The sequence below is a fragment of the Rana temporaria genome, chromosome 5, assembly GCF_905171775.1.
Source record: "Rana temporaria chromosome 5, aRanTem1.1, whole genome shotgun sequence".
NCBI lineage: Eukaryota > Metazoa > Chordata > Amphibia > Anura > Ranidae > Rana > Rana temporaria.
This window is the reverse complement of record NC_053493.1, coordinates 170,795,179-170,817,826: the sequence shown is the minus strand read 5'-3', so window position 1 is coordinate 170,817,826 and position 22,648 is coordinate 170,795,179. Positions and strand designations below refer to the sequence as shown.

Here is a 22,648-nt window from a genome sequence, read left to right as displayed (position 1 = left end):
GATGGTAGGAAATACAAAATGTGTGCTCAATAACTTTACAGGGAAGAACACCCTCTAGCCTCTGCTGCCTATAGGCATACAACTTTATGTTATGTTATTGATATGCTTAGAGACGTTTGAATGCACCTATTATGTTATTGTAGTATTACACATACAGAGATCTGCATACAGTATATCTTCCTTGGAACTGTGGTGTCCACAAAGCCAGCTAATCAGGATCTGATTAAAGTTTTGTTCCTGTAGCTCTACCAATATGTATGTGCAATGTATTTCAAATTATAACACTATTTATAATAATACAATGGAATGGAGCTAGAATAAAAGTAATGTGAACATTTGCCAATTGCATCAGATAACTTTGGACTGCCCTTAGGGGTGTTAGCTTGGGAGCTGTGACCACCCTTGCTTTGAAATTTGATAGTTTTTTTCTTTAAAAACACAGATTACTGCATTATTGGTAATTATACTCTCTTTTTTATGTTATGCAGTTATATAGGTCTGATAAATTGTGCTGCACATAACAAAATTGTATAGACCAATTACAGCAGTCCCTATACTATACAGTATATCCTGTAGCAGTGGTAGTTAGATTACAAGTATATTCTTGGAGTTTGAAAATAAAAAATAAAAAATAATAAATCTGCGCTATCAAAATAACAAGCGGCTACATACAGTCCAGTGAAAAAGGAAAGCAATACAAACAGAAAAACAAAAAATGCAGTGCTGAAAAATAAAGGATAAACAATAATGTCTATATAAAACACATATATGTGTGAACAAAAATATAAAGGACTATAAATGGGTGCAAATAGTCCTTAAATTGAAAATGTCAATCAGTGTGTTGAGAACACTGTAAGCATTTATTTCACTCTCAATGAAAATAAAAGTCCATAAAAATAAACGTGAAAGTAAAAGTGAAATGGTCAATCGAATGACAGTGACACGACACCCACGGTGATTCAGAATAGACTGAAATGTTAGTGATAACGCCCGCCACCATTGGAGGCTTACCGGATGCGATGGACCCTAGTGAGCTTATGCCCAAAAGGATCAATAAAGCTTATATATAGGTTGAATGTGAGGATGAACCGAACCACACCAAAAACGTATAGCCAGCAGACAACGATGAAGTATTCACTGGATGGCAGATGGAAAGGGTAACGCCAGCTGGGAGATATCTCATGGAAGTAGAGGAACTTGCCCAGAGTCAGATGGGGAGCAGCCCCGTTACTCGCCCCGCCGGCTCTCACGCAGCTGGAATGGAAGGAGATATCACAAAGGTTCTAGAAGGTTGGAGCAGATCCCACTGGAGCGCACAGTATGGAAGGGGCGACGCGGCTCAGCGTCAATCAGCCGCGTCGCCCCTTCCATACTGTGCGCTCCAGTGGGATCTGCTCCAACCTTCTAGAACCTTTGTGATATCTCCTTCCATTCCAGCTGCGTGAGAGCCGGCGGGGCGAGTAACGGGGCTGCTCCCCATCTGACTCTGGGCAAGTTCCTCTACTTCCATGAGATATCTCCCAGCTGGCGTTACCCTTTCCATCTGCCATCCAGTGAATACTTCATCGTTGTCTGCTGGCTATACGTTTTTGGTGTGGTTCGGTTCATCCTCACATTCAACCTATATATAAGCTTTATTGATCCTTTTGGGCATAAGCTCACTAGGGTCCATCGCATCCGGTAAGCCTCCAATGGTGGCGGGCGTTATCACTAACATTTCAGTCTATTCTGAATCACCGTGGGTGTCGTGTCACTGTCATTCGATTGACCATTTCACTTTTACTTTCACGTTTATTTTTATGGACTTTTATTTTCATTGAGAGTGAAATAAATGCTTACAGTGTTCTCAACACACTGATTGACATTTTCAATTTAAGGACTATTTGCACCCATTTATAGTCCTTTATATTTTTGTTCACACATATATGTGTTTTATATAGACATTATTGTTTATCCTTTATTTTTCAGCGCTGCATTTTTTGTTTTTCTATTCTTGGAGTTTGGAAGGAGGCTGAATCACCTAAATGGAACTTGCAAAATCACAGGGAAACATACAAACTTCATGTAGATTGGTTTCCTGGTGGGAAAAGAACATAAGACTCTACTGCATTGAATGGGGTACTACATAAGGCCATGGGTTTCTTAAAGTGGATGGAAACCCAAATGTATTTGTTTTTTTGCTGTCACAATGTAGAGTATAAGATTTCCTATCATCTGTGCCCAGCCTTGCCACAAAGAGTTAATCCAGCTCTAAACAATCCTCTTTTTTATTTTTTCAGTGAGATAAATGGACAAACAGGAGAAAACTTTTGTCTGTTCTTCCCCCTGCCCATATATCATGCACTAGCCTGAGACAAGCATTATTTTTTAATTCCCACCCCCACTCTTTTTCTGAAGTCATGTGGTTACTTTTCTGGATTTTTACTGGATGTTAGTGATCATAGCAGAATTTAGTGTAAGGAATAGACAGGAGAAATGCATGTTGACAAGGGGAGTGTAGAGGTGGGCGGGGAGTCTACTGACATCACGACTCCACCCACCGAGCTCCAGGCTACAGACGAACCCTCAAAATCTGCAGTTTTTCAGTTCTTATAACAGACAGAGGGGAGACATTTGACAGGTAAGGATACATGCAAGAGGCATGTATAGCCTTATAGATCAGCACTATGGCAGTAGTTTAGAAAGGATGAGAGTGGGTTTACATCCACTTTAAGGTACTCATGTAGGTCCTGATATATTCAGCTTGGATGCTTTTTCCATGAAACATTATCTTTGATCTTCACTTACACAATCCAAACAAGTGGTCACGGCCCCCACCTATAACTGGTCTTTGCAGTACTGGAAGGGCGAAGTATGTCAAACAAATACAAAGATTTCCAAGCTCAAACTTACCAGCCAGTCAGCCACCAACTGAATTGACCTGTCTAAAAATATGCGTTAAGAACAGGGGTTTAGTCTGCACACTTTTGAAAATACATGCCTAAGCTACAGGCCCCGTCAAGGCACCCTGTTTTCTGTAGTCTCTAACTTCAGTGAGTCTCCACAATAAGAGCACATGCATTTTAATGGATAGGCCGAGGGCCTAATCACCTATATAAGAAAGTATAGCTTCAACATGTGCTTGTATGTCAAGAATGCAATGCCTGTCACTACATAGATGTTTTTAAACTTGGAGGAGTTTTTAAACTTGAAAAATGTATCTTAATGGAGAGACATGCATACACTGACTGAAGTTTTTATTGAAATGTAAAGAGGAGGATAAAAAACAATCTGATTGGTTAATCTGTTAACCTTTTTTTTAGAATACACTGTTGAACCAAACCCAATTTTCATTATTTCGGGACAAGATAAATTTTCATCATTTTAACACAACTACTAATGATAAACATGCTGCTTTAAGAATAATGGTTACATTTCATGATACTGGATCTAGAACTTTTCCTGTCTTACTTTTGATAAGGTAAGGAGCACTATGTTTAATACGTATTAACATTTCTATATACTATACAATATAATGAAATGCAAGGAACATGATATAAAGTTTTTCTTCATATTTTTAATGTGTTAAAAAGCAGTGTGTTTATTGTATAATGGCTTGTCAGATTTTTAGCTCAGTTAACCGAACACTGGGGGCCAGATTCTGTTACATCCGCGCAATTTTGTGCGGGTGTAACGTATCTGATTTACGTTACGCCTCCGCAACTTAGACGGGCAAGTGCTGTATTCTCAAAGCACTTGCTCCGTAAGTTGCGGCGGCGTAGCGTAAATCGGCCGGCGTAAGCCCGCCTAATTCAAATTTGGATCAGGGGGGCATGTTTTATGTAAATCTTCTGTGACCCGACGTGATTGACGTTTTTCCCGAACGGCGCATGCGGCGTCCATGGAATTTCCCAGTGTGCATTGCTCCAAAGTACGCTGCAAGGACGTCATTAGTTTCGACGTGAACGTAAATGACGTCCAGCCCCATTCACGGACGACTTACATAAACAACGTAACTTTTTCAAATTTCGACACGGGAACCACGGCCTTACTTAACATTGATGCGCCGCACTTATGCCACCATATAGCAGGGGCAACTATACGCCGGGAAAAGCCTAACGTAAACGTCGTAACTTTACTGTGTCGGCCGCGCGTACGTTCGGGAATTCGCATATCTAGCTAATTTGCATACTCGACACGGAATTCGACGGAAGCGCCACCTAGCGGTAAAAAAAAAATGTAGTTTAGATCCGACGGCGTAAGAGACTTACGCCTGTCGGATCTAATGGATATCTATGCGTAACTGATTCTAAGAATCAGTCGCATAGATACGACGGGTCAGATTAGGACTTATGACGGCGTACATGGCGCTGCGCCGTCGTAAGTCCTTTGAGAATCTGGGCCTAGGTTTTTAAATCAGATCACTAACCTGTGTTCTGTAGTGGTACTACCTATTGGGAATTGTCTCAAGGCACATCCCTGCATTCCTAAATGCAACAGAGATACTTTTAAAGGACCCCTAAGACTTCCCAATTTTTTGTGAAATGTGTTTATTCGGTCAAAGAACTGGTTCCACTGCTTTTTACTTCCTAAGCCTCACTATTGGTCTGATTTGGGTAACACTACATTAACATTTCTAGACCATAGCAATATTATAAATTTTCGTAAGGCTTTTTTCGGCGTATAGTTACCCCTGCTATATGAGGCGCATCCTATGTTAAGTATGGCAGTCGTTCCCGCGTCGAAATTTGAAAATTTTACGTTGTTTGCGTAAGTCGTTCGCGAATAGGGCTTTGCGTAGAATGATGTTCACGTCGTAAGCATTGGCTTTTTGCAGGTTAATTTCGAGCATGCGCACTGGGATACCCCCACGGACGGCGCATGCACAGTTAAAAAACAAACGTCATTTACGTCGGGTCAAGACGTATTTACATAAAATACGCCCCATCACATCCATTTAAATTGCGTGCCCTTACACCGCCAAAGTTACACTACGCCGCCGTAACTTACAGCGCAAATTCTTTGAGGATACAAAAAAAAGCTGTAAGTTACGGCGGCGTAGTGTATCAGAGATACGCTACGCCGGACGGATAGAAGCGCCGCGCTTCGTGGATCTGGCCCTTAGTGTCTTTAGTAGTTTTTTTTTTTCACTGAAATTGAGAAAACAAATGGATGTTTCTAGCCTGGAGTTGACTCCAGGCTTGGTCTAAATTGGTATAAATACCAATATAACACATTAATTGTTCTGCTATTAGTGCTGCTAATCTACTGTTGCAGCGTTTCTCTTGCCACTCCACCCTCAAAAAGTGTCAGCCAGTTCAGTCTCTGTAGCATGGACCTTTCAGGTCCTTGGCACGTTTCCCTACAATTTGCCGCTTCATCAGAAGTGCTTGGCTGTAATGATACTTACATTTATTCGGTTGAGGTTATAAGCTCCAGCCTATGCCATATCACTTACTTCCATCAATCTGTGCAACTACACTTTCACTATATTGCGGATCTGCTACCTGCCATTACTTTGCTTTTGAAGGCATGACTTATGTATCTGATAGCTTCAAAGTATTCCTTTTTTTACTTTATGCTTGTTACCACAGTTTTCCTTCTGAATGCATGCAATTCAGTTCAACTTCATATGTTTCTTAAGACTGGCCATACACCTATAGATTATCTGCAGATTTTCTGTGGTCTGATGGAAAAAGTGGGAGATTCCTCCATCCACACAGTTAAGCGTACGTGGAGAAATCTGTTGCACTTTTTCCATCTAACCATAGAAAATCTGCAGACAATCTTTAGGAGTATGGCCAGCTTAAGTTTATTGGTTTGATTTATGACTTCATTTTAAGGTGCAATGCGGTAATGCTATGCAAAAACAAGTTGTAATTTTTGGATCCTATATGCTAATGGCATCCTATGGTATATATGTACAATAACAACAGGTTTGGTGGATAAACTATAGTCCTTCCTATTGTGTGTTTACAGAGGTGTATAATTTCAATAGTGGTTTACTTTCTTTTTTTCACGGGAAAGGGTATTTCTCAACCAAACTGGGTTGTTGATAATGGAATATGCAGAGAACAAGGCCCTGCTATTTTTATGGGTTAACGGTTTTTATAGTGTGTTTATTTTAGTTTAATAAAAATTAGATTTTTAACTTTATAATTAATTGTATATTGGTAATTATTTGGAGTCTACCACTGGGTGGAAAATCCATTTCTATTTTCTCAATTTCAATTTAGCATCTTGGGATTGGTAACCCTGGGCTGTCATAATGTATTTATTTGTGGTTATAGATAACTACTCTGTGAGCAATATAAGAGATATCCAATTATATTAAGAAATTTGTTCTTTTTTTGTAGCTGGATGAAAAAGTGACATATTTTGTTTATCTTTTTTTTTTTAACAGATACTCCAAAAAACCCACTCCTCTGAATTTCAATTTTAAGCAAGTTCATTCTACGGAAGAAAATTCTACGCAGATATTTATTCCAGCAGACTATTTAAAAGGTAGCTTTTAGTGTCTGAATTCCTTGAATTGCAAACATAGCAATGAAACAAGAAGCACAATGTTCAGCATGTCTGCTTTATAAACAAAATATGTCTTTATACAAACTCTTTATTGATACCCCTATTTTTTTCTAAGACAGGGATACTTAACCCTGCCTAAAAGCATTGGGATTGATTTACTAAAAGTGGTGAGTGCAAAAATCTGGTGTAACTGTGCATGGTAGCCAATAAGCTTCTAACTTTAGCTTGTTCAATTACACTTTGACAAAAAGACCTGGAAGCTGATTAAATTCTATGCAGCGCTGCACCAGATTTTGCATTTTACAGATTTAGTAAATCAAAAAAAAAAAAACAAACACAAAAACAGCCACATCAGGGAACAACTTAATTTTTTTTGGTACTTTAAAGAAGTAGTAAAAGGTCATAAGCTGACCTGAATAAGTATTAATTTTTTTGGTGATTTTCAAGAAATTTTACAGAAAGAAAAGTTACTGAGAAATTATGCAGTTTCTTTAACCAGTTCCCGACTGGCTCACGCAGATAAACTGTGGCGGATTGACTCTCCTGGGCGAAGTCCCGTATAAACACGGCTTTGCCTAGGAGAGCCACCAGAGAGCGCTGCACAGCGGGGGAACCCGATGCGCGAGGTCGGCGGGCGCGATCGCGTGCACAAGCACCAGCATGGGGATTTGTGTGTGTAAACACACAAATCCCTGTGCTGACAGAGGAGAGGAGACAGATTGTGTGTTTCTACAAAGTAGAAACAGCGATCTGTCATCTCTCCTAGTCACTCCCATACCCACACAGTTAGAACACAGTGAGCGAACACACACTTAACCCCTTGATCACCCCCTAGTGTTAACTCCTTCCCTGCCAGTGATATTTTTACAGTAATCAGTGCATTTTTATAGTACTGATCAGTCTGTAAATGTTAAAGGTTCCAAAAATGTGTCAGGTGTCCGATCTGTCTGCCGCAATGTCGCAATACTGCTAAAAATCGCAGATCACCGCCATTACTAGTAAAATAAATAAATAATAAAAATGCCATAAATCTTTCCCATAGTTTGTAGATGCTATAACTTTTGCGCAAACCAATCAATATACGCTTATTGGGATTTTTTTTACCAATGGTATGTAGAAGAATACATATTGGCCTAAACTGATAAATTATTTATTTTTTAAACTTTTTTGGTGATATTTATTATAGCAGGTAGAAAATATATATATTTTTTAAAATGTACGCTTTTTTTGTTTATAGCGCAAAAAATAAAAAACACAGAGGTGATCAAATACCACCAAAAGAAATCTCTGATTGTGGGGGGGGGGATGCAAATTTTGTTTGGGTACAGCATTGCATGACGGGGCAATTGTCAGTTAAAATGGCGCAGTGCCAAATTGTAAAAAGTGCTCTGGTCAGAAAGGGGGTAAAAGTGGTTAAGTGCCTGTTCACACCGGTGTGGCTTTTTACTATTGTGCCACTTCAGTGAGATTTCAAAGTTGCACATCAATGAAATATGCAATGCCGATTTCATTGCAGCTTGTGACTTCATACATAGTTAGTCAGGTTGAAAAAAGACACAAGTCCATCCAGTTCAACCACAAAAAACAAAATAAAAAAACACAGTAAAATCCTATACACCCAACTCCATACCCACAGTTGATCCAGAGGAAGGCAAAAAAACCCAGCGGAGCATGATCCAATTTGCTACAGCAGGGGAAAAAATTCCTTCCTGATCCCCCGAGAGGCAATCGGATTTACCCTGGATCAACTATACCTACAAATCTTAGTACTCAGTTATATTCTGTACATTTAGGAAAGAATCCAGACCTTTCTTAAAGCAATCTACTGAGCTGGCCAGAACCACCTCTGGAGGGAGTCTGTTCCACATTTTCACAGCTCTTACTGTGAAAAAACCTTTCCGTATTTGGAGGTGAAATCTCTTTTCCTCTAGACGTAAAGAGTGCCCCCTTGTCCTCAGTGATGACCGTAAAGTGAATAACTCAACACCAAGTTCACTGTATGGACCTCTTATATATTTGTACATGTTGATCATATCCCCCCTTATTCTCCTCTTCTCAAGAGTGAATAAATTTAGTTCCTCTAATCTTTCCTCATAGCTGAGCTCCTCCATGCCTCTTATCAGTTTGGTTGCTCTTCTCTGCACTTTCTCCAGTTCTCCTATATCCTTTTTGAGAACTGGTGCCCAAAACTGAACTGCATATTCCAGATGAGGTCTTACTAATGATTTGTACAGGGGCAAAATTATATCTCTGTCTCTGGAGTCCATACCTCTCTTAATACAAGAAAGGACTTTGCTCGCTTTGGAAACCGCAGCTTGGCATTGCATGCCATTATTGAGCTTATGATCAACTAAAACCCCCAGATCCTTCTCCACTACAGACCCCCCCAGTTGTACTCCCCCTAGTATGTATGATGCATGCATATTCTTAGCCCCCAAGTGCATAACTTTACATTTATCTACATTAAACCTCATCTGCCACTTAGTCGCCCAATCAGACAGAGCATTGAGGTCGGCTTGTAAATTGGAGACATCCTGTAAGGACGTTATTCCACTGCATAGCTTGGTGTCATCTGCAAAGACAGAAATGTTACTTTTGATCTCAGACCCAATATCATTTATAAATATATTGAAAAGTAAGGGTCCCAGCACTGAACCTTGGGGTACACCACTCATAACATTGGACCATTCAGAGTAAGAATCATTAACCACGACTCTCTGAATTCTGTCTTTCAGCCAGTTTTCTATCCATTTACAAACTGATATATCCAATCCTGTAGACCTTACCTTACACATGAGCCGTGTGTGCGGAACTGTATCGAACGCTTTTGCAAAATCCAAATATATCACGTCCACAGCCACGCCTCTGTCCAGGGTTTTACTTACCTCTTCATAAAAGGAAATCAGGTTTGTCTGACAACTTCTGTCTTTCATGAATCCATGTTGTCTGCTGCTTAAATAGTTTTTTTCCAGCAAGAACTCATCCATGTGGTCTTTTATTAAACGTTCCAGTATCTTCCCAACTATAGAAGTTAAACTAACAGGTCTATAGTTACTTGGTAAAGACTTTGTTCCCTTTTTAAATATGGGCACCACATTGGCCCTGCGCCAATCCAGTGGTACTATTCCTGTCTTTAATGAGTCCCTAAATATTAGATACAGTGGCTTTGAAATGACAGAGCTCAACTCACCTAGGATCCGTGGATGGATGCCATCAGGTCCAGGTGCTTTATCCACCTTTATTCTGTCTAAATATTTCTGGACCATATCACTTTTGAGCCATTGTGGATTTGGGGCTGTGTCACTCCCACCCCCATTTTGGACATGAGCTCCCCCATGCTCCATTGTATACACAGAGCTGAAGAAAACATTTAGTAAATTTGCCTTCTCTTTGTCCCCAGTCACCCACTCTAGATTATTTTGTAAGGGGCCTACATGCTCAGACTTCACCTTTTTACTATTAATATATTTAAAGAATTTTTTGGGGTTTGTCCTACTATCTTTTGCAATCTGTCGTTCGTTTTGAATTTTTGCATCCTTGATTTCCTTTTTGCATATCCTGTTATATTCTTTGTAACATTTAAACAACACTAGTGTTCCTTCATTTTTATATTTTTTAAAAGCTACTTTCTTATTGTTTATAGCTTTTTTAACTTTGACCGTGAGCCACATAGGTTTTATTTTTAGCCTTTTAAACTTATTGCCCATGGGAACATACTTTGCAGTGAGGTTCCACACAGTCTTTTTGAAGAATTCCCATTTCTGTTCTGTGTTCATCTGTGCCAATAGTCCCTCCCAGTCCAAGTCCTGGAGAGCAGCCCTCATCCTTGGAAAATTTGCTCTCTTAAAATTTAGTGTTTTAATATTTCCTGTATGTATTTCTTGCTTATAGTTAACATTAAATGAAATCATGTTATGATCACTGCTACCCAGGTGTTCCTTTATCTGAACATTAGTAATAAGCTCTGCATGGTTTGAAATTATCAGGTCCAACAGGGCATCATTCCTAGTTGGGGCCTCAATAAACTGCACCATAAAATTGTCCTGCAATAGGTTTTTAAATTTTTGTCCTTTAACTGTCCCAGAAGTGCCATTAATCCAGTCAATTTCTGGGTAGTTAAAATCCCCCATTATTATCACCGTCCCAGACCTTGCAGCCCTTTCCATCTGTGCAAGGAGCTGAGTCTCCACCTCCTCATTAACATTGGGTGGTTTATAACAAACTCCAATGATTAATTTTGAACTACGCACATCTGTATGCAGTTCCACCCATAATGCTTCAGCCTCATCACACTCTCCATCAACCAGGTTCTCTTTCACGCTTGCTTTGAGGTCACTTCTCACATAGAGACAGACCCCTCCACCTTTCCTTTTTACCCTGTCTTTCCGAAAGAGAGCATAGCCAGGAATATTAATAGCCCAGTCATGTGAGGATTGAAGCCAAGTTTCAGCAATACCGATTACATCATAGCTCTCCTCATGCATCAGAGCTTCCAGCTCACCTGTTTTGCTTGGCAGACTTCTGGCATTGGTGAACAAACACTTAAATGTATTGTTACATTTTTCTCTGGTGTTTTTCATATAATTTATAGTAGTACAAATGGCACTATTATTTCCAATGGCTGTTTGCAACATGGGAACTTTCTTGTCACCTGCCATAACCCTCCCCCCATCTATCCCCATTCCACTCTCCATTAATGTCTGACCACTAACTGACCTGTCTGCTCGATGTAATTCTAATTCACCCTCCCCCTCAATCCTAGTTTAAATACTCCTCCAGCATTCCCATAAACCTCTCCCCCAGCACAGCAGACCCCCTTCCATTCAAGTGCAAACCGTCTTTAGCATATAGGCTGCACCCCAATGAAAAGTCAGCCCAGTGCTCTAGAAACCCAAATCCCTCCTTCCTACACCAGGTCTTTAGCCATGCATTCAGCTCTCTAATCTCCCCCTGCCTTTCCTGTGTTGCGCATGGCACAGGCAATATTTCAGAGAATATCACCTTGGAGGTCCTTCCCTTCATCTTGCAGCCTAGTTCTTTAAATTGATTCTTAAGGAGCCTCCACCTTCCATGTATACTGTCATTGGTTCCAACGTGGACCAAGACAGCTGGGTCATGCCCAGCCCCTCCCAGTAATTTATCCACCCGGTCCACCACATGCCGAACCCTGGCACCAGGGAGACAGCAAACCATTCGGTTGAAGCGATCCTGGCGACAAATTATTCTATCAGTCCTTCTGATTATAGAATCCCCTATTACCACCAACTGTCTAGGCCTACCTGCACTCCCCTCCCCACCTCTACTAGATGGGTTGCTCTCCCGGCTGTTAGGGGTAGCAGTAACATCTAGGGCTGCCACCTCTGTGTTTGCCACCTCCACATCATCACCCAACTTGGCAAATTTGTTTTGATGCACAAATACAGGACTGGCCTTCCCTTTCTTCACGCCCCTTCCACTCCCTCTAACTGCATTAACCCATCTCCCTATCTGATAATCCTGACTTTCCCCTCCACCCTCCACATCAACCTTACTGACCACTTGCTCAACGAGCAGAGGACCCCTTTCAAGGTTGTCATTTCTACCCAGTGTTGCAACTTGCTCCTCCAGATCTCTAATACGAGCTTCCAGAAGGGCAACCTGCTCACATCTGTCACAGCGGTATCCATCTTGGAGCTGTTGCACCAATTTTGCATACATGTGACACTGAGCAAAACCTTCAACCCTGCTAGCACTCATTTCCCAGTTACAATATAATTACTTGTATGAAGATTAAGATAATACTTACAGTTTTAGAAGACTTAGTCTTAACTCTTGTTTTAAACTCCTGGTTATTAACTCTTCCTCTTGTAATCAAAAATTCCACTTCTGATCAGAAATTCCACACCAGATCTTAGCAAGGAGCCAGCTCTTATGGAGTTTTTACAGACACTTATATACTCACCTGTTAACAATTAAACACTCCCCTTAATTAGCAGAAAGGAAAAAAAAAAAAGCTGTTTAAAAAGTGTCAGAGAAAAAAAGACAAACAATTGAACACTTGCAGCAGAAACAGTTAAAAGCAGCTAAAAGCAAATCCTGGTTATTAACTCTTCCTCTTGTAATCAAAAATTCCACTTCTGATCAGAAATTCCACACCAGATCTTAGCAAGGAGCCAGCTCTTATGGAGTTTTTACAGACACTTATATACTCACCTGTTAACAATTAAACACTCCCCTTAATTAGCAGAAAGGAAAAAAAAAAGCTGTTTAAAAGTGTCAGAGAAAAAAAGACAAACAATTGAACACTTGCAGCAGAAACAGTTAAAAGCAGCTAAAAGCAAATCCTGGTTATTAACTCTTCCTCTTGTAATCAAAAATTCCACTTCTGATCAGAAATTCCACACCAGATCTTAGCAAGGATCTTACAACAGAAGTCTATGCAAGCCACGAGGAAATCGGCAAAAAGTGGTGCAGGAACCTTTCTCAAAGTGGCTGCGAAATAAGTCATGGCAATTTGAACAGATCCATTGCCAACAATGGGGTGTGACTTGTCATGAAATTTGGAGCTGTCAAATTGCATGACATATCACACCAGTGTGAACGGGGGCTAAATATATTTTCAAGGTACCTGTTATCACCTCACTTGTCAAAAAAATCTCTTAATTTTGATGTGGAGAAAGACTTTTCAAGACAATTTTAAAGTTGTTCTATAAACTAGTAGTGTACAAAACACAAATTATTTTTGACCAAATGTCATGTTCTAAACTTTATTTTTTTTCTAAACTTTTTTTAACAATTTTAAAGTCATAGCTGGCTGCAGAATAAACTAGAAATATTATTAAAATATAACTTTCATGAAAATTAAATTGCACAAATGCCTGCATAGCAAGTATATACATTAGAATAATTATGTTTGAGTGTGTGTATATACAGTATTAGGTAGATTCACAAAGAGTTAGGCCGGCTTATCAGTAGATAAGATGACCTAACTCTGAATCTACGCCGGCGTTTGTTTAAGTGTATGCTCAAACAGAGATACGCTTAAACAAAGCTAAGATAGGCTGGCTTAGATTATGTAAATGAGGGGATACGCCGATTCACGAACGTACGCCAGGCCTACGCCGTCGAATTACGTAGTTTCCGTAAGGGATAGGCCGCCTAAAGTTAGAGCTATGCTCTAGTGGGCTAGCCAATGTTAAGTATGGCTGCCGTTCCCGCCGCAAAATTCGAAATGTTAACGTCGTTTGCGTAAGTCGTCCGCGCATCGGGATTTACGTCGTTTACATCCACGTCGAAATCAATAGGCCCGTACAGCGTACTTAGCCGCAATGCGCACTAGGAAATGTAGTCGCCCGGCGCATGCGCAGTGTCAAAAAACTTCAAAAACCGTGAGGTCAAGCCTCATTTCCATACAACACGCCCCCCTCCAAGTCATTTGAATTAGGCGCCCTTATGCCCACTCGTTTGAGGCTACGCCGCCGTAGATTAGCAGGTAAGTGGTTTGAAAATCACTACTAGCCTAACTAATTTACGGCGGTGTAGCCTAAACAGGCTAGGCTAGGCCGTCCTAAAGATAAGCCTTTCTATGTGAATCTACCTATATATGTGTGTGTGCCTGCACACAGATTTTTAGATGTTTGGAAAGAAACACAATTTTCATAATTTTGGTTGTGTATGCCACTAGTATGAATTTACAGTGAAACAATCAAGATGTGATTGAGATGTAGACTTTATTTCATGAATTTTACCAAAATATTTTTTTAGGCTGGTTAGGAATTTGTATACATAGCTTCGCCCCTCATTTGGGGCTCAAATGTAATTTGACAAAATAACATACTTATAAAATAAATAATAAATATATATAATATATAAATGTAATAATTGTTTTCAAAAGGTTGTTGATTTGATTTGATTCACTGCAGTCGTATTCAGTTGCTGCTTATTTATTGTTTTGTATGCCTTCAGCCTTGTCTTCAGCACTCTGTAAGGGAATTTGCTCCAGAGCTTAGTAAATGAGGGGAAGCTCTGCAATCACATGCAAGCAAAAATGCTGCTTTTTAAAAAAAATACAATTGGATTAGGTATTCTTTGCAAAGTTAAGCTTCACCTCATTTACTAAGTTCTTGAGCAAATTCCCTTGCAGAGTTCAGCTACACTTGCAAAATCTATTTGACGTTAGTAAATCAACCCCACTGTGTGTGTATATACATATATTAATATGTTGATATGTGTGATTTTTTTTGTAACTGAAACTTTCCTTTAGTTTGCGATATTGGAAAACAAAGCTTTTATTTAGTTATATACAGTTGTGCTCAAAAATTTACATACCCTGGCAGAATTTATGATTTATTAGGCATTTTTCAGAGAATATGAATAACACAAAAACTTTTCTTTCACTCATGGTTAGTGTTTGGCTGAAGCCATTTATTATCAATCAACTATGTTTACTCTTTTTAAATCATAATGGCAACAGAAACTACACAAATGACCCTGATCAAAAGTCTACATACCCCAGTTCTTAATACCGTGTATTTGTGGTATTTTTGGATGAGGCTCTTTATCTTCTCAGATGGTAAAGCTGCCTATTCTTCTTGGCAAAAAGCCTCCAGTTCCTGTAAATTCTTGGGCTGTCTTGCACGAACTGAACATTTGACATATTCCCAGAATGGCTCAATGATATTTTGAGGTCAGGAGACTGAGATGGCCACTCCAGAACCTTCACTTTATTCTGCTGTAGCCAATGATGGGTCGACTTGGCCTTGTGTTTTGTATCATTGTCATGTTGGAATGTCCAAGTACGTCCCATGCGCAGCTTCCTGGCTGATAAATGCAAATGTTCCTCCAGTATTTTTTGATAACATACAGCATTCATCTTGCCAACAATTTTAATCAAATTTCCTGTGAGAAAAATATAAATTGCGATACCTCTAAACCGTGTGAAACAAATGTTTGAATCACAAAACACACAAAACGAAGTTTATGATTTATATCAATATATATCACAATGTGGTATATGATAGTATTATATAAATAACTAATAGGCCCTTTGATCCCTCCTGTATTGAATTGTATTGTAACTGTACTGTCTTCCCTAATGTTGTAAAGCGCTGCGCAAACTGTTGGCGCTATATAAATCCTGTATAATAATAATAATAATATACCAAAAAACAAGAGAGGTTGATAGCCACTAGAGGGCACTATATAGCACTCTCAATTCCCTCAATAACAGTGAAACAGTGATAATATTGATAATGAACATCAAAAAAATTTGGATCATATTATTAGATCAATAAATATTAACCAAATAAAAATATATATAGACATATAAATAAAACAAATATTGTAGCAATAAAGTCCATAAATGTTTAATATGTGAAATGCCAGATACCCATGCTCTGTGCCAAGTTCCAAAATCAGTTGAAAACAAGTCCAAAGCAAAGTGATGAATCCTCCACCAAACTATAGATTGCCATGATCCCTTATGACAGGGGATCATGAACAGCATATAATAGGTAGTCAATCCCAGTCTTGCAGTTCAGACAGATACGATCCTTAACATTGGGTCTCATCCACAAGTGATTAAACTTCACCAACATCAATGCCCACCATGTAAAAAACAATAACAGCTCCACATAGCGCATTAAATGAGTAAAAAAGATTTATTAAAAGTAGGGTTGTCCCGATACCGATACCAGTATCGGTATCGGGACCGATACTGAGCATTTGCGCGAGTACTTGTACTTGCGCAAATGCTCCCGATGCCAAACCTGATACTTTTTTTTCTAGTGAGCGGGTGGGGATGGGGCGGAGAGCGGAGCCGAGCAGTCCTCAAAGAAAAAGCCAAGGCCCCCGCCGCCGCCTAGTTGATCAGCGCAGGAAACATTACAGCTTTCATTTGAATAGCTGTGTGTTCCCCGCTGTGCCATGTATAGACACTCCCCCTTGCTCGGATTGGATGGGTGATCTGTCTATCAAAGTGCCCGAGCAAGGGGGAGTGTCTATACATGACAAGGCACGGCGGGGAACATTACAGCTTTCATTTGAATAGCTGTGTGTTCCCCGCCGCGCCTCGTCATGTATAGACACTCCCCCTTGCTCGGGCACTTTGATAGACAGATCACCCGTCCAATCCGAGCAAGGGGGAGTGTCTATAAATGGCGCGGCAGGGAACACACAGCTATTCAAATGAAAGCTGTAATGTTCCCCGCGCTGATTAATTAGGTGGCGGCGGCGGCGGGGGGGGGCTTGGCTTTCTCTGTGGAGACATTTATGTGGAGACATGGCTGCATTTATGGGGGGACATGGCTGCATTTATGGGGAGACATGGCTGCATTTATGGGGAGACATGGCTGCATTTATGGGGAGACATGGCTGCATTTATGTGGAGACATGGCTGCATTTATGTGGAGACATGGCTGCATTTATGGGGGGACATGGCTGCATTTATGGGGAGACATGGCTGCATTTATGGGGAGACATGGCTGCATTTATGGGGAGACATGGCTGCATTTATGTGGAGACATGGCTGCATTTATGTGGAGACATGGCTGCATTTATGGGGGGACATGGCTGCATTTATGGGGGGACATGGCTGCATTTATGGGGAGACATGGCTGCATTTATGGGGGGACAATGGCTGCATTTATGTGGAGACATGGCTGCATTTATGGGGGGACATGGCTGCATTTGTGTGATCACATGGCTGCATTTTTGGGGACACATTTAAAAAAAAGTATCGGTAATCGGTATCGGCGAGTACATGAAAAAAAGTATCGGTATTTGTACTAGGTCCTAAAAAAGTGGTATCGGGACAACCCTAATTAAAAGTTGTATTGCACTTACAAACATGCAGTAAAAAATGCCTCGAATCTGATGTGCCGGCCGGTACACAAATTCCCAGACACCCAATCACTGGGGGAACGTTTGGAGCTCTTGGGTGACGACAGCGCGCCGCTCCGCCCTACGTCCGTTTCGTAAAATATTACTTCTTCCAGGGGCACGGGCAGCTCGCTGCGTCACCTCTATATATATATATATATATATATATATATATATATAAACGAAATTAAACCAAGCCTCACTCTGGTTCATGGCCCCCTCCCAGACCTGCGCTGTAACAGACAAAAAGGGCTCCAACATTGCGCCCAACACCGCAGACAACCTGCGCGGCAGCAAGCGGACGGACTCCAACATGGCACCCAATGCCACAGGAAACCCATAATGTCCATCAAAAAGTGGATTAATATGAAGCCAATGCTTGTTTCAATACATACCCTCATCCCAAACAGGCACAGTGTCAAGCAAACAGGCTCCAACATGGCGCCCACTCCCGCCCATGTGCAGTGACAGGAGGATGGGCTCCAACATGGCGCCAAATTTCCTGTGCCTTTGTAGCTCCCATATCCCCAAAACATCTGCGATCCACCTCCGTACCTTTCATCATAGGACTTGTTGACTCCTCTCCAAATATAGAGTTTATGGTTGTGGCCAAAAAGCTAAATTTTGGTCTCATCACTCCAAATGACTGTGCCAGAAGGTTTGAGGCTTGTCTCTGTGCTGTTTGGCGTATTGTAAGTGGGATACTTTGTGGCATTTGCATAGTAATGGCTTTCTTCTGGAGACTCAACCATGCAGCCCATCTTTCTTCACATGCCTCCTTATTGTGCATCTTAAAACAGCCACACCACATGTTTTCAGAGAGTCATATATTTCATCTGAAGTTATTGGTGTGTTTTTCTTTGCATCCCGAACAATTTTCCTGGCAGTTGTGGCTGAAATTTTAATAGGTCTACCTGACCGTGGTTTGGTTTCAACAGAACCCCTCATTTTCCACTTCTTGATTAGAGTTTGAACACTGCTGATTGGCATTCTCCTTTCCTTGGATATCTTTTTATATCCCTTTCCTGTTTTATACAGTTCAACTACCTTATCCCACAGATTAGGGTTGTCCCGATACCAGTAAAAAAAGTATTGGTATTCGGTATCGGCGAGTACATAAAAAAAAGTATCGGTACTTGTACTCGGTCCTAAAAAAGTGGTATCGGGACAACCCTACCACAGATCCTTTGACAATTCTTTTGCTTTCCCCATGACTCAGAATCCAGAAACGTCAGTGCAGCACTGGATGAAAGATGCAAGAGTCTGTCAGGAGTCCAGAAACGCATTGACCTTTTATACACACACGCACTAATTACAAGCAAACAGATCACAGGTGAGGATGGTTACCTTTAATAGCCATTCAAACCCCTTTGTGCCAACTTGTGTGCATGTTATCAGACCAAAATCACTGGGTTATTTAACCACTTCTCTACTTTGGGTGTTTTTCAGATTTGGTGTTTACAAGACTAAAACAGTTTTTTTTGCTAGAAAATTACTTAAAACCCACAAACATTATATATATTTTTTTTCTAATACCCTAGAGAATAAAATGGCGATCATTGCAATACTTTTTGTCACACCATATTTGCAAGCGCACTTTTTTTGAAAAAAAAACACTTTTTTGAATTAAAAAATAAGACAGCAATAAATTTGGCCCAATTTTTTATATATTGTGAAAGATAATGTTACGCCGAGTAAAATGGTACCCAACATGTCACGCTTACAAATTGCGCCCGCTCGTGGCATGGCGTCAAACTTTTACCCTTAAAAATCTCGATAGGCGACGTTTAAAAAATTCCTTTAGGTTGCATTTTTTGAGTTACAGAGTAGGTCTAGGGCTATAATTATTGCTCTCGCTCTAACGATCGCGGCGATACCTCACTTGTGTCGTTTGAACACCGTTTTCATATGCGGGCACTACTCGCGTATGCGTTCGCTTCTGCGCATGAGCTCGTCGGGACGGGGCGCTTTAAACATTTTTTTTTTTTTTTCTTATTTATTTTTATTTATTTTATTATTTTTTACACTGGAAAAAAAATAAAGAATAAAATGATCACTTTTATTCCTATTACAAGGAATGTAAACATCCCTTGTAATAGAAAAAAGCATGACAGGTCCTCTTAAATATGAGATCTGGGGTCAAAAAGACCTCAGATCTCATATTTAGGCTTAAATGCAAAAAAAAAAAAAAAATTGGAAAATGTCATTTTTTCAAATGACAAAAAAAAAAATGTTTCTTTAAGAGGCTGGGCGGGACAGACGTTTTGACGTCACTTCCGCCCAGCAGAGCTATGGGGACGGGTGAAGGAGATTTTTCCTTCACTCGCAACCCCGCACAGCTGCCGAACGGTCGCGATCTCCTCCGCCGCTACCGACGGCCACGGTAAGCGGCGGAGGGCACGGGAGAGCGGCGGGAGGGGGGGGCCCCTCTCCCGCCACCGATAACGGCGATCTCGCGGCGAATCCGCCGCGGAGACCGCCGTTATCGTGTACCGGACCGCTGACACTAAAGATAGATACCTCGGTTGTGGCAGCAGCTGCTGCCGTTACCGAGATATCTATCTTTAAAGTTAGGCCGTATAAAGACGTACAGCGGTCTGGAAGTGGTTAAACCTTTAGACAGGGTCATTTGGGTAGTTTCTGTTGTGATTATTATTTAAAAAGAGTAAACACAGTGGATAATAAATGGCTTTAGCCAAACACTAACCATGAGTGAAAGAAATGTTTTTGTGTCATCATTCATATTCTCTGAAAAATGGCCAAGAAATCATAAATTATGCCAGGGTATGTAAACTTATGAGCACAACTGTATGTATATAATCTTTCTTTATATAGATTCAGGCTGTGTCTACCTGGCCTTGATGGATGCAGACTACAAAAGGCACCCAAGAAATAATTACATATCCAAAATTTTACAATATACTCTTGATATTCAGTGGACACAGTGTTTGTCCTGGCATAACAATCAATGGAATTCTGAAGACTGTTCTACTCAGAAAGGGACCACGACAGCAATGTTTATCTGCAGGTGAGATAATCTACAAGTAAATATCATTATTAACTTTTGTGAAGCATCAACTTACTGGTGCAATACAACTCATGAGATACATAATTTTCTATGACTTTATTTAAGGATATCATGCTCATAACCCACACTGTTTTCCAGTCGCCAGAGTGTTATTTTCATGATACAGTAAAACCTTGGATTGCGTAATTCGTTCCTGAAGCATGCTTGTAATCCAAAGCACTTGTATATCAAAGCAAGTTTCCCCATAAGAAATAATGGAAACTCAACTGATTCGTTCTACAACCATTTATTCATAAATCCTTCCGTTTATAGTCCATATAAAAAGATTATAGCAATGTCACCAGGTTGTGTAACCATAAAATGTCCATCCACAAGGGGATTAGAAGCAAAATCTAGCAGGAGCTACTGAGTATAAAATAAAAGAGAGGCGCCTCTAATGCCGCGTACACACAGTCGTTTTATGAGGAAATAAAACAAAGTTTTTTATCATGAAAAAAAACGAAGTTTTTCAAACTTCATTTTAAAAAACGACGTTACCTACACACCATAGTTTTTTCAAAATGCTCTAGCAAAGCGCGGTTACGTACAACACATACGATGGCACTCTGTTCCATTCTGTAGTTGGTGGAGGGGGGTGACACCAATTACCAATTTTTTCCACACCAAGTGACGCCACTGTGCTTAGGGACAGTTATTTTTCTACATGATCCCTATAAAAGCACATTTTATTTATTATTATTAGTTAAGTCCATTTTAATAAAATGCAGTGTAGTTTCAGCATTCAGTGTTGCACTATTAATGTAGATATGTATGGCCAAAATCAATAGAGATATGAATACCTGAAGCTTATGCTGGATCAACGGGTGTATGGCCATTTTGGCCAGCTAATTAATTATGAATTCCTATATTATATATATGTAAGGAAAGCAATTTCTCAAAATTGTAATGACAACTGTAGAATTTTCTGCTTTTAGCTGTACACGTCTGGGACTGTATACTACTGCCAGTAGACATGTGTTATCTTATTTTGACAAGGAAGATGTCTCAAAGTTTATAAGGTAAGAATCTAAGTAGCTCATTTGTATCCATGCTCGTCTATCTCAAATGCCTTTTGACATACAATACCCATCAATTCTGCATATGTTTTCCAAACACTCCCTTTTATTAAAAAGAAAGCGTTCTGTTATTTACAGTGTATGTATATGACTCTTCATATTGGTACTATTATTCTTAAAGGGGTAGATTCACGTAGAATGGCGTTTCTTTGTGCGGGCGTAACGTATCCTATTTACATTACGCCTCCGCAACTTTTACAGGCAAGTGCCGTATTCTTAAAAGAAAGTTGCGGCGGCGTAGCGTAAATAGGCCGGCGTAAGCCCGCCTAATTCAAATTGTGAAGAGGTGGGAGTGTGTTATGTAAATCAAGCCTGACCCGACGTGATTGACGTTTTTCCCAAACGGCTCATGCGCTGTCCGTGGAATTCCCCAGTGTGCATTGCTCCAAAGTACACCGCAAGGACGTCATTGGTTTCGACGTGAACGTAAATGACGTCCAGCCCCATTCACGGACGACTTACGCAAACGACGTAACTTTTTCAAATTTCGACGCAGGAACGACGCCCATACTTAACATTGGTACGCCGCATATACGCCTCATATAGCAGGGGTAACTTTACGCCGGGAAAAGCCCAACGTAAACGGCGTAACTGTACTGCGTCGGCCGGGCGTATGTTTGTGAATTCGCGTATCTAGCTGATTTACATATTTGTAGGTGTAAATCAGCGTACACGCCCCTAGCGGCCAGCGTAAATATGCAGTTAAGATCCGACGGCGTAAGAGACTTACGCCGGTCGGATCTAATAGAAATCTATGCATAACTGATTCTATGAATCAGGCGCATAGATACGACCGGCCGGACTCAAAGATACGACGGCGTATCTGGACATACGCCGTCGTATCTCCTCTGAGAATCTGGCCCAAAGTGTTTAGGGATTAAAGATGCACTCCAGGTCAAAAAAAGAAGCGAATAGCAGAGGCTAATACATGGAGAGACCACCCTGGAGACTAAATTGGCTCTCCTGCCAGCACATATACTGACAATGAACATACTGCCCAGAGAAAAGCAAAGTTAAAGACATATCAATGTTTTGCTGCATCTTTACTGTTAAAAACTTTAGTCATGGCTGAAAACTGAAACTGTCATATTTTAAGTCACCACAAATTTTGCCTTTTCAGTGAAATGCAATGGAGTCAATGCGA

At 40.4% G+C, this 22,648-nt stretch overlaps 1 protein-coding gene across 1 annotated transcript in view; it reads left to right on the top strand.

Annotated features, from left to right (window-relative positions):
• The window catches only part of LOC120941161 (polycystic kidney disease protein 1-like 1), a 249,593-nt gene that overhangs the window by 124,020 nt on the left and 102,925 nt on the right, over positions 1 to 22,648 (top strand). Inside the window, exons 21-24 of the mRNA XM_040354447.1 lie at positions 3,303 to 3,460; positions 6,383 to 6,483; positions 20,197 to 20,389; positions 21,364 to 21,447. Coding sequence (XP_040210381.1) covers positions 3,303 to 3,460; positions 6,383 to 6,483; positions 20,197 to 20,389; positions 21,364 to 21,447 — 536 coding nt within the window. The remainder of the gene's footprint in view (positions 1 to 3,302; positions 3,461 to 6,382; positions 6,484 to 20,196; positions 20,390 to 21,363; positions 21,448 to 22,648) is intronic.